This window comes from Drosophila busckii, chromosome X (genome assembly GCF_011750605.1).
Source record: "Drosophila busckii strain San Diego stock center, stock number 13000-0081.31 chromosome X, ASM1175060v1, whole genome shotgun sequence".
NCBI classification, from domain to species: domain Eukaryota; kingdom Metazoa; phylum Arthropoda; class Insecta; order Diptera; family Drosophilidae; genus Drosophila; species Drosophila busckii.
In genome coordinates, this window is record NC_046608.1 from 10,992,741 (window position 1) to 11,009,622 (window position 16,882).

Sequence of the window (16,882 nt, forward strand, 5' to 3'; positions counted from 1 at the left end):
TCTTGGCGCAGATTTTGTTTATCAAGGATTCTTCTTTTATTTAATTTCCACAACCACCACGCATAGCTAAATAAATCGGATTTGTTATGTAGCTGGTTCAAATGCCATTATATATATAGTATGTATATGCTTTTGTGACTGACACACTGAGTGCTGTATTTATGCGCACAGTTAGTTTGAATCAAATTTTCGCTATTTTTGTGTTTTTCTTGTATATTTGTCTTAATGTTTTTACTTTGATTTTCTATGCGTTTATTACAGACATATACAAAAAATTCGAAAAAAATTACACACATATATTAACACGCATTCTTAATCGCTAATTACATCAATATGTGTATATGTATATGTATATGTATATGTTTGTTTATTAACTAGACATTGTTTAATTGTTCAATGTGTAAGTTTTTCAAGCGCCTCGCCCCCTTTGACTCTGACTCTGACTCTAACTCGATCTCTCTCTCTCTCGCTCGCTCTGTCTCTAGCCGTCTGCGCTGCTCTCTCTATTTCGTTCTTAAATTTATAAACATTTAGTTTTTGTAAATTGTTTACGTATTTGAAGTTCGCTGCTGCTGCTGTGGGGGGTGGGGCTGGGGGCTGTGTGTGTTTAGGTTAAGTTAAATGCAAGGGCTTATGCTCGCTTGCTTGTCAATCAATCAATATCCTGACAAAGGATACACAATATACAATTGTATATGTTTCATTTAATATTTGAATACTTGAATACTGAATACGTTTGGTTAAGTTAATTGTTTTAAGTTGAATACCATAATTCAGATTATTTGTTGCTTGTTTATTTGGCACAATTTTACACACGCACACACACACATATGAGAATATTGAATACACACAGATGAGTCAACACCAATACACATAAACGGCTGCTCCGAGGGTTCGAGGGAGAAAGAGCGAGAGAGAGAGAGAGACAGTGATGGGGTAGAGCTAGGTAGGGGTAGGACTAGATACTAGATATATATGCTATATATTCATTCTGTATACACGTTGTACATAGGCATAGTAGCATATAATCGTTATCGTTATCCTTATAGTAGGTATAGGTCGGTATTGAATTTAGGTGATAGGGGGTAGGGGGGAGAGTTGGATTGAAGCGCAATTTTGTTTGCAATTGTCGTAAGCTTAAGTCTATAGGCAACTATATAATCGATATACATACAATATAATTAATTTAGAGTCGAACTTATCGCAATTATATCGAAATGAATTAATTTAGTGATCACACCTGCTGCACAGCTGCAAATATATTTACACCCTTAGCCATAGCCATATGTCGCTTCGTTCGATTTAATCTTCAATTTATATACAGAATCGCTGACAAAATGCATAATCCTAATCAATCGATAACAAACAAACACAAACGGCAATTAACTTTAAATCAATGTTTAACTCCACTTATCATATAAGCTTATGTGATTCCATTTGTCTAAAGTGTATATATGTAACATATCATGTAGTCAAGTCATCAATATATAAATATGTATGCCTAAGATTTTCTTTTCTTCTTCTTCTTCATGTATAGTATAGCTAAAGCCGTTCCATAGAATCGAACACCATATTGTTGACATTTACTGTATTTTGTTTTGTTTTCTTTTGTTTTGTTTTTTTTTCACTAACGAGGTAACATTTAAACGCGTTTATCTTAACTACTTAGAAGTTTACATTCATTACTTTTTGTGTGTTTCATTTCATTGTGATTTTGAGTGTGTGTGAGGGGTAGGGGCCAATCATAAGTGTCTTTCTTTTTGATACTTTTGGCGTTTGGCTGTTCTGTAGTCCTGTAGATCGTGTTTTCCTTGATGTCGTCTTATTTGAACAATTTAATTAACTAATTATAACACTAATAGTTCAGCGTTGCTCTTCACAATGTTGTTGTTGTTGTTGTTGTTGTTGTTGTCAGCGCCCTTGCTTCGGTTTACATTGTTGCCAAGCGCCCGACTCATGTCGTCCATTGTCATTGTTTCTCCTGCGCCAGGACCGGCATCAGCATCGGCTGCTGGCTGTCCCTTGGTCAGACATCCCATTGTTGTCACTAATACGCATGCAGCTAATACAAATATCTTTATTAGCTGCATTGTTCTCATCACTGCTGTGGCGCTTTCGCCAGCGCTGGTGGCCGCTGGTTCCGTCTCCGGGCTGCGCTCCTTGTACAGACGCCCGTTTTGGTTGCGTGAGCCATCCTCTGGTCTCTGGTTGTCTTTGACCACCACCTCGTTGGTTTTCTGCTTTAACGAGTCAATGGAACGCCAATGGGCAACGGTACAATGGGGCCAATAGCATGCGATTTATTTGTCTGTCTGTGTGCTCGTTTATGTGTGTGTGTGCATATGTGTGTGTAAGCTTGTTGTGTGTGTGTGTTTAAGATATTGAACCTGGCACTTACCCCCACTTCATTGGCCTCCTCACCACCGCGTACAATTTTCTTGTGGCCCTTGGCCTCTTCACGCTCCATTTCTGCAAGGAGATCAACACGAATGAAATAAATTATTAGCTTTGTAGCACTCTACACGCAAAAACGCTTTAAATTCAAATAAATGAATTTGGTTGAAATTAATCTGACAACTTATTACAGGCGAATCAAATTGACATGATTATGTATCGAATAAATCAGCAAAAAAAAATACACATATATTAGTTGAAATATATATTTACTTCTTTCTGCCTCAATGTCACTTATATTATTTCCTAGCAGACCTATGGACACGAGTAAAATTTAAAAAAACATTTTCTTTAGTTTTCAGCATTGTTCAATTTGTTCACAATTGTTTTTATCAATATGAGAAAACATTAATTATATTATTATCATTATAATATGCCAGGCAACTCACTCTTCAACTCTTCACTGCTTGCGCACTGCTTGCTTACACACTGCTTGGCGATCAACAGCCCATGCACAACTAACTAATCTGTCAAGTCGCTCGCTCGCTTGCTGCCAGCCTCTCTCACTCACACATTGATAGCAGCGCAAATAATGAGAGAGTAGGCAAGAGCAAGAGCGCTGCCATAAGCTGCTTAGAGAGCGTAAGCAATAGCAACGGCTTCTGATTGGCTTGTGCTCTCAGCGTTTGCGCAAGCAGCGCGGCTCGCGTCTTTCACTCTCGCTCTTATTGATCGCTGCTGCGACTGCGACTGCAGCCTATTAAGAGTGCCGCTGCTTTGCTTTTGTTGCTGATAAGGCGCTCAAAGTGCTGCATTGTATAATGGGCTGGGCTTTACTTTTTGATTGCGGGCAGAAGCGCACAACGAAAAATCAGCGATTGAAGCACAAAGCATTGAGAAATTCAAATGTTTGAATTGCATATGCTATTTAAGTAAAATTTTTTATTTGAAGCATAACTTTATTGTCGATTTTGTCTACAATGAAACTATTGACAATTCATGGAAATAACCTAAAAACCTATCAGTACTATATATTTTTATATTATTATTATATATTATTATATTAACAAATTTGTATAAAATATAAAATAGACAAAATATTTGTATATAAGTGAAATTAAATTGTCTTTGCTTTAAAACAACAATTTGCTGTAAATTTCAATTCAGCTCACTATGCATGTAAAATGAAACTAGCGCTTGCTTAGCTGCTTCCATTGCTTAATATACAGATTTTGTTTGATATATGTACGTATGTATATTCGATTACTCACCATATAGGCGTATGGTGCCTTCGGTATCGCCAATGCTGTTCTTCGATATGCACTTATAGCCGCCAAAGTCGGTGAGCTGCAGACGCTTAATATGCAATATCATCTCAATGGAGTACATATTGTTTTCCTTTTCGGTGAGGGAGTAGCGATCTCCAGCAATAATCATTTCACCTGCGAAATTGCAAATCGAAAATGCAAACGAAAATGAAAATGAAAATGAAAATGAGCATAAGGTAATGGTCAAATGGCAAATGGTAGAGGGGGGGAAAGCACAACGAGTTAACTTGGCAACTGCCACCTAAGGCGACTTCAGCAGAGCATTTTTTGAATGATGATGATGCTGGCGCTCAAACTGGAGCTGGAGCTGGAGATGTCTGTGTTGACTGGCGGACCGACCACACAGCCAGCAGCTTGTGGCTGCTGTCACGTTTGCAATATATGTCAAATGCACTTTTGGCCCAAAGCAAGCGTTAGAGAGCCAACACAACAGCTCAAACAGCTGCATACACAAATGTATATAGACTATATAGTATATGTATAGATATTTGCAGCATTCAACACGTATCAAATAAAGACAAATTGTGCCATTGAAGGGTTTATAAATAAAAAGAAGCATAAAGCCCAAAGAAAGGGCAAACAGCGAACGTGCAAATAATGGAGAAAAAAAAAAGGAGAAGAGAAACGAAATAAAGAATTTGTGTTGTTGTGCACACGAAGCGCCGAAGTTGGCAACAAATAAAACTAAAAATAAAAGAAATGTGAAAGAGAGGGAGAGGGAGAGGGATCAATAACCACAGAGAGACCAGCGACTTACCATTTTCGCGTTGCCAGTAATTTATGGCCTTTGGTGATGCCTCAACGTTGCAAATTAATGTGACATCCGTTAGAACCGGAGCGCCAACCAATTGGTTTGGCACTTGCACCAGCGGATGAACTGAAAGCAGAAATGAGAGAGTGAGCGCATGAAAGAGTAAGAGAGAGAGAGAGAGAGAGAGAGAGAGGGAGCGCAAGTTTTAAGCGCATTTGCAATTTCAATTCCATTGCCATTGCCATTGCCATGGCCATTGATGTTGCAAGTGCTTGCCAATTAGCTTCATAGTCAAGGCAGCGAACAATGAACTAAATGTCTGCATAGAGGGGGGATAGGGGGGGCAGTTGATGCTTTGATTCTCGGTCTCTCCCTGTCTGTCTGTCTGTCTTTGTTTATCATGACACACTAACGTTATTTGTTAATGGACCCGCCAATGCACCAATTGATACGAGTTTAATTGAAAATGAATTATTTTGTTGTTAGAGCGAGCAACACGCAAAAAAACAAAGAAAAGAAAAGCAACAACAACAACAACAGCAAATTGCAAATACTGACAACAGACTGCTGCCACACATGTTATGTGGCAAGTGCTACACTAACTTGCCACACAGAGTCAGCTACAATTTCGTTACAACGCCGCTGGCAACTTGCTCTTGTGCCTTCAACATTGTTGGGCAGTGTATTTCTCAAGTCGTTTTAATAAACGCAAAACTTTGCACATTTATCTTTCGCTTTTGCTTTTGCGTGTTTGCTCTGTGTTATTTTTCGTGTCAGTTTTGGGGCTTTTGCTAACTTTTGTTTTTTTTTATTCTTTTGCTCTCTCTCTCTCTCTCTCGTGTCTTTGGCGTCTTGGGCCATGGCCCTGGGGCAAGCCACTGACCAGACCAGACCAGACCAGACCAGACCATCATTGTTTTTGGCTTTTCAACTTTGGCCATTTTTTGTGTTTGATTTCTGCTGCTGCTGCTGCTGCTGGTTTTTTGTTTTGTTTGCTACTCTCGACGCCGCCGTCCTGTGCATTGGCTGGCTGCGTTCAACCGTTCATTATTGGTCAATTTATTGGATTTGTGCATGCCACACATACACACACACATGCCACATGCCCCCAACCTACGCTGCTGCTGCTGTTGCATGTTGCTGTTGTCTCAAATAATGTAGCATATGTCAAGTGTTGTTAGTGTCGCTGTAATCCCACCAAAACATTTTTGGTTTGGTTGTTGTTGTTGCTATTGTTGCCACTGTCTATCACTAATTGAAAATTCAATTTGCTCTAATAGAGTTTTGTAGCTGTTGCTGTTGCTGTTGCCAGCTGCAGTCAGCAGTTGATATTGTGCGCGCAGCATATGCTGCGTATGCGTAATATTTGCTTGTAAAATTGATGCAACAACAACTGCATTTGCATTTGTGTTTACATTTGCGTTTTGCTTGCTATTTCCTGCTGTAGCGCTGTTGCGTCTTTAAGCCGCAAACATTTTGCCTGAATTTCTGCTCAAGTCAAAGTCAAAGCGCCACTTAATTTTCTGATTAAAATCAATCAAGCGCAGCGTGGAATCAACTTAAGAAATCAGCGAGCAGAGTGAGTGAGTGCGGAGCCGAAGGTGACAGGCTTCAAAGCAGGTGGCAAGGAGCGAGCTTCGTGCAACTTGCAGCAGCAGCAGCAGCAAACAGAGACAGAGGCTGAGTCGAGATGCTGGTGTCAGGCACTTTCGTATGCCAACTTTGATGCTGACGAAATCACTTGAAGCGACGACGCACAAAAAGCCAGGAGGGGGCAGGATGCGAAGCCACCCATATGGGTTCCTATTTTCTTTTATTTTTTGCTTAAATTGAAATTGAGACGCAGTCGCTGCTGCTGGTTAACAAAGGCAGCGGCACTGGCAGCGGCAGCGGCACCGGCAGCGGCAGCAATAAAGGAACTGAGCCAAGACGGACGGACGGACGAACTGACTGACTGACGGACTGAAAATGAAATGACAAGCCAAATGGAACGAAATGAAATGAAATGAGAAAGCAAATCTAGAGAAAGACGAAAATTGGCACAGATAAAAAATGGAAATTAATTTTTGTGGCGAGACGCTACGAGAGAGAGAGAGAGAGAGAGAGAGAGCCAAGCACGCTTGGGGAGCCTTAAATTGAATGAGGGGTGAGAATGGGTGGTGGTGGTTGGGTTGGCCCGCCACACACACACTTTGAGATTGTGAGGTGTGAACATTTTGCCGTGTCAATATAATTTGTAGATAAAATCTTTGCGCTCAGACAAAACACACACATCAGAGAAAGAGACCGAAGTGGGAGGGGGAGAGACGCAGAGAGTCTGTGTGTCGTCTTTGCAGCTTGTTGCCCCTTTTGGAAATTTCATTAAGTTTAATGCGCCAAGCGTGGTGGGCGTTGGGGGCGCTGTGAGGTGGGCGTGGCTGTCGCAGCAAGCTTAAAGCCGCTGGGTGGCAGGCAAACTTTTAGTAGCGAAACGTGAGCACGTTCAATTCAGCGTAGCTAGCGGCACTCACAGCTCGCCACATGCCACACACACACACACACATGCATACATGTTGCAAGTGGAAAGTTTGCTGGCCTGCAATGCAGGAAGGTTGGGCGGAAATCGAAACGGAAACACTTGCAGCTCACGTTATTGCATCACGCCGGAGTTGGTTGCACGTTGCAAGTTGGCGGCGGCGCCTCAACGCGCTGGCAGCACGCAACTTATTATTGCTTAATATATTACTATTATTATTATTATTATTGTGCCTATAGCAGAGCTGCTGCTGCTGCTGCTGTTGCTGCCTGCTCTCTAGTCATTTATCAATACACAAGTGGGTGGTGGGTGGTGGATTCTACTTACAGTGCACCTGTAGCTTCATGCGCTTGCTCACAGTCGGCGGCACTCCGTTGGAGGCGATGCACATATAGGCGCCCATTTCCGATCGCGTGACTTTCGACAGCGTCAGCATTTCACCTTCAACTGAAATAGCTGCAAGAGAGAAAGAGAGGGAGCGAATGAGAGTGAGTGAGAGCGCATGGAGTTGTGGGTTAGCTTACCTTTCGACTTATGATGCGAGCCATTGCGTGCGATTATCTCGCGCCCATCCTCGCGGCGCCAGGTGATCCTGGGTCTGGGATGACCGCGAGCGCGGCAGACAAGTTTGGCCGAGCCACCCTCGGGCACCATCATGTCGCCCGAGGTCTCCTCGTTGATGATGTCCGGCGGTATGACAACCTCCAACGTGGCCGTCTGTCAAGTGAGAAGCAAGCGACATGCAATTTAAGCAAATTCAAGGCACCTGTTGCACTCGTTTGTGTGTGTGTGTGTGGCCATCAAGATGTGGAGCGTTGGACTTGATGCATTTGCAATTTGTCAATTCGGACTCTCCACACTGATGTTTATTTGCATCGAGATTAAGAGTTGATTGTTTAGCTCATGCTTAATTTAATAGCTCGGCCAGCACTTAAATATCAATTTATGTGACATTAAGTGAATTCGCCTGCGGTTTTTACACACACACACACACACACACGAACACACGCACATATGTGAATAGCCCTGCAGTACGACTCACTACTAGTTACCTTGCACTAGCTTTGCATGCAAAACATTGCTGAGTTTGAAATGGCAGCAGAGCATAGATCGAAATTGAAATTCTCAAGGCTATTCAAACATTGTTTAAACATTGATGTACTTTAATTTAATTTAAACAATGTATATAACATATGAAGGAAATTGTAGAAAGGACAGAAAAGATCGAATGATTGGATTATAATTCAATTGAAATTAAAATTAAAATCCTCAAGGCTGTTTAAACATTAGACATTGGTGTACTTTCATTTAAAATTCAGCAATAAGCAACTGCTTTTATTTTTAACAATGTTGCCATAATATATATATATATAACATATATATAGATAGAAAGCAGCTGCATAGACTTTCTAATTACACCAATATAAAAGCATTGTAGAATTGTTGAAATTCAAAAGGTTAAATGTACAGAATAGTTTGAAATTAGTTAAATTTTATAATTGAATTAAATCCAATTGAAATTTAAATTAAAGTTCTCAGGGCTGTTTAAGCATTAGACATTGGTGTACTTTAATTTTAATTAAATCAATATGAAAATTATGTAGAATTGTTGAAATTCTGAAGGTTAATAGTACACAATAGATTGAAATTAGCTATGGATTAAATTCAATTGAAATTGAATTTGAAATCATCAAGACTGTTTAAACATTAGACATTGGTGTACTTTATTTTGAATTACATCAATATGAATTGAATAGAATTGTTGAAATTCTCAGGGTTAAATGCAGTATTGTAATCCAATGGGCGAAAGACTTGGATGGCAACACTATTTCAAATTCATACAGTTAAGCTGGAAGCCGAATTGGATTGGAATTCACCAACAAAATCAACAATTGCTGGTACTAAAGGGATATATGCGCATATATATGACAATGGTTATCAATGCTGCTGTCTCTGTCATTAACATTGCTGTTATTGTTGTTGCTATTGTCATTTACGTTATTGTTGCTGTTGCTGTTGCTGCTGCTGCTGCCGTTGACAGTTGCGTCATAAAATAAAAGTCAACGTCACAAAAACCCCAAAACGACCAGAGCGCGAAATTTATATGCGTTGCCTCGAATGAGACGAGACAAAAAAAAAGAAGAAAATATGAGAGTTGGGAGGGGAGGGTTGGTGGTCGGCTGGTAGAGCAGAAGTCTGAAGAGTTGGCAGCAGAGTTGAGTCGCCTGCTTGTTTGCATTTTATTTGTCTCATATTTGCTTTTCACTCAATTCGCTTTGTTAGGTTGATTTTATTACAAGCCGTTGCCGTCAGAGGGCGCCACTGGCACACGCACGTCAGAAACGAAATGAAATTGAAAACGCAATCGTTTTAACGTGGCCATGTGCATGAGTCTGGGAGTAAAGGGAGCCATTTAATGCGAATGAAACGCGCTGCAGCAAGTTGCAAGCACACACACACACACACACACACGCGCACACAGGCACACACATGTGTGTCGGCTGCGCCGCCGCATTGTTTGTTATTTATTTTCGTCATTAAAGTGCTTCATTGTTTATATATCGCGTTTAAATGTCACCAAACCCTTGCGCTCTTCAGCTTCACACACACAGACGGACACACACACACACACACACACACATGGAGATGGAGTAACATGCCCGCACAGTTTGCCAAGCGCCGCTGGCAACGAGTCAAAGGCATATGACAACTGCAGCCCCAAAGTAATTTAATTTCATTCGAATTTAACTCTTTTATTTCAACTTGATTTTGGCTGCAGACTCAACTCGACTCTTTTTATTTATGCTGTTAACTTTTTTGCAACAATCAGGCCAAACGCAAACAAAGGCAAGTTGGCAGCTACAAAATTGTTTGTCATAAACATGACAACGGTTTATGATCTCCCCAAGGCATCAGCATCAGCATCAGCATCAGCATCGGCATCAGCATCGGCATTAGCAGCCAATAACAGAAACGATTTGTATAAATGTTAAAAATCATCAATTTGCGCAATGAGTTAAAGAGTGAAGGGAAATGAAATTCAATAAAATCAGAAATTGCCATTGGAATCGCGAGTCGTATGCGTAATATTTGATTGGCTCTGTATACTCACTTGCATCTTCATCGGATCGGTGTTCACCTGGCACATGTATTTGCCCGAATCCTCCATCTTAACGCTGCGTATATTCAATGTCCAAGTGTTGAAGTCGTTATGGGTAACAGACAATCGATCATTGTTGGTTATCACATGCTCGTGTATGGCGAGAATCGCTTTAGCATCGGCTTTAATCCAGGCAACCTATTGTTGCACGTTCGTTCGTCCATTCGTTGCATGTGGCGAGTGTCGTTGTTGTTGTTGTTGCGTGTGCGACAGATGTGTTCAAATTGCAGTTTGATATTCGTTTGGTCGTCGTCATAAGCGAGTATTAAGTTGAGTTCAGCAATTGTTGTTTCATGTTGATTGTGGCAGCCACACACACACACAGACACACACAGCAGCAGACACACATAGCGGTAATTCCAAGCGTTTTGATAGTAAATGCAGCGACGGCAACAACAACAACAAGAGCAGCAACAATTTGTAGATGATTACAACGAAATTCGCCAAAAATTTCATTGTCATTGTCAATGTTGAAATGTGTTTGATTGTAAGTGTTGTTGTTGTTGGTGTGATTGTTGTTGTTGTTGTTGTTGTCGCATACAGTTTTTAGTCCACGGACATCATCAGCATCGTCATCGTCATCAGCGGCACATTGAGCAATTTCCGGTTATTTTTTATTCGTTAACAAATAGTAAAAGGTTCGTTCCAAGTCATTGGTGTAGTTGTTGTTGTTGGTGTTGTTGTTGTTGTTGTTGTTGCCGGCAATCGATTTGCAGTTGTATTAGAATTTAGTTGGAAGTTTCGTTGCGGCGCCAGTTGGCGTTGCCATTCCAGTTTTTGGGTGTTAAGAGCGCGGCAGTTACACAGGCGAGGGGGGGGGGGGGGTTAGGGGGTTTAGTCCACGAATACAAAAGTTGGTCGTTTGTTGGTGTCGTTTGGTGTCAGTGTCGTTGACAATGGCGGCAATGCAGACGTCGCACAGGCAATTCTGGCAAACGGGGCAGACGGCGCGGCAGGGGGAGGGGGCGGGGGGGGGGGGGGGGGGGGGGGCGGGGGGGGGGGGGGGGGATAGCAAAAAAAAAGCGGAGCGGAGCGGGTGTGGTATGTCCAACGTTGATAGTCAGTTAGTTGCGTTAGTCGTTGGCATCGTCAGATGTCAGCGCAATTTGACGCCATTTTCATTTTGTTGCAGGGCCAAACAAGGACGAACAGCAGGCGAGGCGGCAGGCGTAGTTTGTTGTTATTATTGTTGTTGTTGTTGTTGATGCCGCAAGTTTTTGCAAGTTTTTGGTTTTTTGTGAGTGCATTGTTATTGGGCGGCGGCGTCGGCGTCGGCGTCGGCATTGGGTGTTGAGCATTTGGTTGTTGTTGTCGTTTTCAAGGATACCAAATCGGTAGATTTCAAGTGCAATTAGTGGAATTGGTTTTGCGGTTTGCAGCACCGTTGCCCATTTGCATGTGTTCGTGTGTATGGTGTGTGTGTGTGTGTGTGTGTGTGAAACGGGAAGAACATTTGGCAATTAGTTAATATTTCCGCAGCTGCATTTGCTTTCATTGCAGTTTGACACATTTAAAACAAACTCAAAAGTATCCATCGAAAAAGAATAAAATTCCATAAAATAATTGCAGTGCAGTTGGGCGGTGCGTCATGCAAAGCAAACAAATAAAGTTAATAGTAACTCACACACGCACACAAATGAGAACGAGAGGAGCACAGGCCTAAGTGGAAAAGCGTTGCATACTTAGTTGGGCATTTGCCATTTTGCTTGAGTGGACAAATTTCATTAACAGCAGAGCGTCCTGGCTCTGGCTCTGGCTTTGTCTCTCGGTTTCTCTTTGAGCTGCTTAGTTGGAAGGACAGCACAGTCGCTGCTCGCTGCTCGCTGCCCGTTGCCTAGCAATAATTGCTAGTTAAATTGTTACACAAACTATTGCACACTTGACAATTTTGCCTAATTAGTCAAGTTTAGTTTGCATCCATCTAATGAATGTGCTCGCGTTGCTTAAAGTGCTTGTCATAATTTAAATTAATCAATTAGCGCACTGGAGAGTAAAACAGCATTTAGAGTGTGTGTGTGTGTGTGTGTCAATATTAAATAAATTGGCGAAAATGTTGCTGTAAACCAATAAATAGCGATGCCCTGGGTGCAGTATGCCTGCCCTGGATGTCGTTGTCGCTGTCCTTTTATTTATTTACACAATAAAGCAAATTTATTGAGTAATACACAGGCCTGATCCCACGCTCGCTCTCATTCTCTTTCGCTCTCTTCTCTTCTGTTTGTATGCGAAAAGGCGGTGAGGCAAATAAATGAAAAAGTCAAGCAAAAATGTCAAAATGTAAATGCAAATAAAGCCCAGCAAGCAAAATGTCATAAAGCAAAGGCTACAAAGCTACACATACACACACATACACATATATACATAAACTTATAGAGTAGAGCCGTAGTACGGCACTTAATACAAATATACAGCACGGACTATGAGACATACACACAAACTACAGCTACAGCTACAACTACAAATACAAATACACATACGTATACAAACTACAAACACAAATATACACAAAACAGTGAAAACGGTGCAAAGTTTGTTTCGGTTTTAACTCGGTGCGCTTGAATTTATATTTATTAATATTTTCTGTTTCGAAATAAAACTCAAATTCATAAAGAAATCAACAAAAAGACATAAAAGAAATTAAGCGAAATTTGTTATTGTTCTTTTTTGTAAATTCTCAAAATGAAAATAATCGAAAGCGCGTTCGATAACAATGCGGCGATTATTTCGTTGTTGCATTTCAATTGGTGTGGCAAGTCTCTGACTCTCTCTCTCTCTCTATCTCTGTCTTGCTGTTGCAAAAGAATATTTTCAATTATGCATTATTTTATATTTATGCAATGCATTATGCATATGCATGTGTGTGTGTCTGTCTGTCTGTCTGTGTGCGTGTGTGTGTGTGTTTTATATTTTATAAAATTCGTTTGCTCCATTTCTCTTCGGATGCTGTGACACATTTCGAGATTTAAAACTTTTGCTGCTTAATTGAAATAAACAAAACATAAACTGTATATTTAAATGAAATCAAATCAAACGTTTGCTGCATTTTTAAATATATTTCGTTAGTGCAGCGCTTGAGTTTAACAATTTAATGCATTATGTTGAACATGAGTTGCTATTGTTGTAATTCATTTATTATTTTAATACATCAAATGCTAGGCCAGCCAACAAAAAATAATAAATAAATATAACTAGCATACAGTGAATTCCATGTCGACATTCCATGGACTGCAGCTCGCTGTCTCTCTCTCTCTCTCTCTCTCTCTCTGTCTGTCTGTCTGTCGCTCGCTTTTGCATTTTATAGCTACAAAGTTTTCGAGTTGTTTTTGTTTGATTGAAACATCCGAGGATTTATATGAAATGGCGTTTTTATTTATGATGCCATTTCGTTGATTAACACTCTTTGACGTACATGGCACACACACACACACACACACACACACACAGGAAAACAAAACGTCAGTGTGTGTGCATTGCAAAAATGCATAATAATAACAATAAAGCAGCAATGCCTGTGAAAAATGCTATATTAAGTATGTAAGACTGTTGAAGTTGGCAACAAGCCGAACTATTGATATACCCTAGAATGTGTGTGGCAGGAGGGTGGGGGTGGGGGCGGCTGGCTTAGCTTTTAATTGAAACAGACTTAACACGCACATAAATAATTTCAACATTTACTTCTAACTTGGCCCAGACAGTTGTTTATTGTTATGTTGTAATTGATTGGCTTGAAGCTGAATGAATTTCGATTTGCATTTTGTGATTGATTATTAATTTATACACACTATTTGTTAATAACAATTGTTTGCCTTCAAACTGCTGCATAGTTTATGCTTTGCTCTCTCTCGTCGTAGCTGCCGCCTTTGAATTTATTTGTGAGTGCTAATAACAACAATACGCTGCTGATAATTTAAATAATATAAGCTGCAGTTTTGCATTTTGCATTTTGCATTTTGCATTTTGCATTTTGCATTGTGCGTTTGATCGTTGAACCAATTGGCAATGTTGATTTTGTTTCTGTTCACTTTTGGTTTCTTGTTTTCCTTTCTCTGTGTTATTGTTAATTACATCCAAACACTTATTGTTATTATTGTTGTTGTTGTTGGTGCATTAGTGCGTTAAATTAGCAAAGTGCTATATTATATGTATATATTTTGTTTAAGTATATATATATATATATATATATGTATGGATATTGGCTATGTATATTTAAGATATGTGCGCATAGTTGTGATTATTTGTGCAGTTTGGCTTCATTAGCTGAATTGCCAAAAATATATTACGTACTTGTTAATTTATATATAATATATAATATTATTGTTAGTATATAATATTACTTGTTTATTATTATTATTGTGCATTTTCGAAATTGGTGCACTTGAAAACCTTTCGAAACGTAAAACGTAAACTTTTCTTTTTTTTTTTTTTAAATCGATTACAAAAGAAACGAACTGAAACGTAACGAGAAACGAAATGAATATGGAACAGAAAGTTTCTTTGTGGGGCTGGTAAATCGAAACGCTGCGTTTTAAAAACCGATACATACCTTGGCTGGGGCTGACGAACCGTCACCACTCACCCGATGACCACCCAAATTGTTGACCACACAGGTAAATGTCGCATCCCGTCCCTGGGCGATGGTCACATTCTCCAGCGGTATGACAAAGTCCGGCTCGAAGGCGCCCACTGAGGAGATTTTGTTTGAAACGGAAATATCTTCATTTCAATGGTTAAATTGCCATGAAGAGAAAACACATTTATTGAAGAACAATTAACACAATTTTTGGTTTTTGTTTTGTTTTTTTCTTGCAGCTTTGATAGAGTTTAGTTTAGTGTAGTTTAGATTAGATTTGTAAAAGAGTTGTTGATAGTAAAGATAGGCAACATGTAAAAGCAAAAATACACATACATATGCGGAAAATAAATCGATAGCGATCACAAGACAATTAGCAAGCAAAAAGCATGGCCAGTCGATGGGCCGATAACACAGAAACCCGTTTGCGCTCAGATTTCAATTGGCAGTAATAATCATCCAAGGCATTCTTATATTCAGATATTCATAAGCATAAATCACTGATCCAAGTGATCTCGTTATCGATTATGCGCTAACTTCAACATCAACATCAATCAATAAATCAATCTCAACTTGCCGCTTCCACTTACCAATACAATTGCTCAGCAGGAACAGCAAAAGCAATAGCAGTCGAAAGGCTCCCACGAGGCGGCCACCTCCAGCTCCTGCTAAGAGATTATTTCGATTGAACAGCGCCAGCTTTCGACTGTATGTGGATCGATAGACGGATAACTTGAGCTGCAGCACTTGTTGCTGCTTTTCAAACTTGCTCAGCACTTTGCTCTGATTGTAAGTGGCGCGATTGGTGTTTCGATAACGATTGTAATTGTCGCTGCTGCGTTTATCTTTGATTTGCTGCTGCTGATATGCTACCGTTCTCATTATGGATCTAAGTTCCTTTTAACATTACTCGAACCTGTTGAGCGCAAATGGAAATGCATAAATAAATATTCAAATATATCGATATGTATCGAACGATTTTTTATTTAAAAGAAATAATTGCAAGTGCATAATAATAATATTAAATAACAAAAATTATGCATAAGTATTACAAGTTAAGATAGTAATCATCGATGAATGCGCTCAAGCTATCAATCAATCGATAAACATAAACTGTAGCGATTGATTACTTCATGAATAATTGCAAAATAAAGAGAACATAGCAAAGCGAACTAAAAGAATTATAAGTACTTGACTAAAGTTAAACAATTGTCGAAACAAAGCTGTCAAATTAAACCAAACAATAGAGAAATAGAGACAGAGAGAAAGAGAGAGAGAGACTTTGGGGAATAATAAATAATTTGAATGCTGCATATTATGCGCTGTTTACATGGCTGTATCTTGTGGCTGGCATCTTGTATCTTGTATCTTGCAGATGCATTATCGTTTGCCTGCCCTGCCTTTTGTTTGGCACGCCAACAACATTTTTATAGCCAGCAGCAGGACTCTGCACTTGCATTCATCTCGGGGCTAAGGAGAAGGCGTGAGGCGGCGGCTCTGGCGTTTGCCAGCACGTGCGGCTATTTACATTTGCACGTAATAAATTCAAAAGGCGCAGGCAAGCAAACGCAACCGCAAACTGTTCCAGGAAGTGCATATGTCGTTTGCCGTTTGCCGCTTGTCGTTTGCCTTTGTCATTGCCAGTTTTGCTTTGAATGCGGCCAATAGCAATTTTCGAGTGCGAATGCCATGCACAGCGCTGGCGACTGCTACGTGTTGCATGCCACACTCACTGGGGGCACCTATTGCCTTCTGGCTTTGTCTTTTCAAAGCCTGCGCCCAACGCCTACACACACATATTTACTTGGATGCCATTTAATGAGCTCACACACTGCATTGCCACCGCACTGAGCTCAGAGCATGGCCAAATATTTGCCTCTCTCCAAATATGAGTGACTGTGACAGTGACTGTGGCGGGTGCTGGAGCTGGAGCTGGGTGGGTTTTAGTAGCTGCTCACCACAGATCGAAGTGAGCACATTAAAAGCAATGTGAACAGTCGAGGACGTGGCACAAAACGACGAAGGACTAACCCACGCGTGACGTCGCTTTATTAGATACGTGTCCTATCTATCGCACCACATTCAGTCCCCCCAACCCCCCAATCCCCAACCCCTTAATAATCAGTATAATATAATATAGCGTTCCGCTTCGGTTCCGTTGCTC

At 40.4% G+C, this 16,882-nt stretch overlaps 1 protein-coding gene across 9 annotated transcripts in view; it reads right to left on the reverse strand.

Moving 5' to 3' along the window:
• Positions 1-555: 555 nt before the first annotated feature.
• The window catches only part of LOC108605671 (neurotrimin), a 67,918-nt gene continuing 51,591 nt past the window's right edge, over positions 556-16,882 (reverse strand). For 3 of the 9 annotated variants that reach the window (XM_033294303.1, XM_033294301.1, XM_033294302.1), the window contains exons 2-10: positions 15,309-15,634; positions 14,692-14,861; positions 10,101-10,286; positions 7,513-7,705; positions 7,316-7,444; positions 4,480-4,599; positions 3,666-3,836; positions 2,399-2,481; positions 556-2,240 (exon numbers count right to left, since the gene is read on the reverse strand). In XM_033294303.1, coding sequence (XP_033150194.1) covers positions 1,848-2,240; positions 2,399-2,481; positions 3,666-3,836; positions 4,480-4,599; positions 7,316-7,444; positions 7,513-7,705; positions 10,101-10,286; positions 14,692-14,861; positions 15,309-15,600 — 1,737 coding nt within the window. In that variant the 5' untranslated portion in view covers positions 15,601-15,634 and the 3' untranslated portion in view covers positions 556-1,847. The remainder of the gene's footprint in view (positions 2,241-2,398; positions 2,482-3,665; positions 3,837-4,479; positions 4,600-7,315; positions 7,445-7,512; positions 7,706-10,100; positions 10,287-14,691; positions 14,862-15,308; positions 15,635-16,882) is intronic. The other 6 variants (XM_033294309.1, XM_033294307.1, XM_033294308.1 and 3 more) reach the window with 6 other exon arrangements.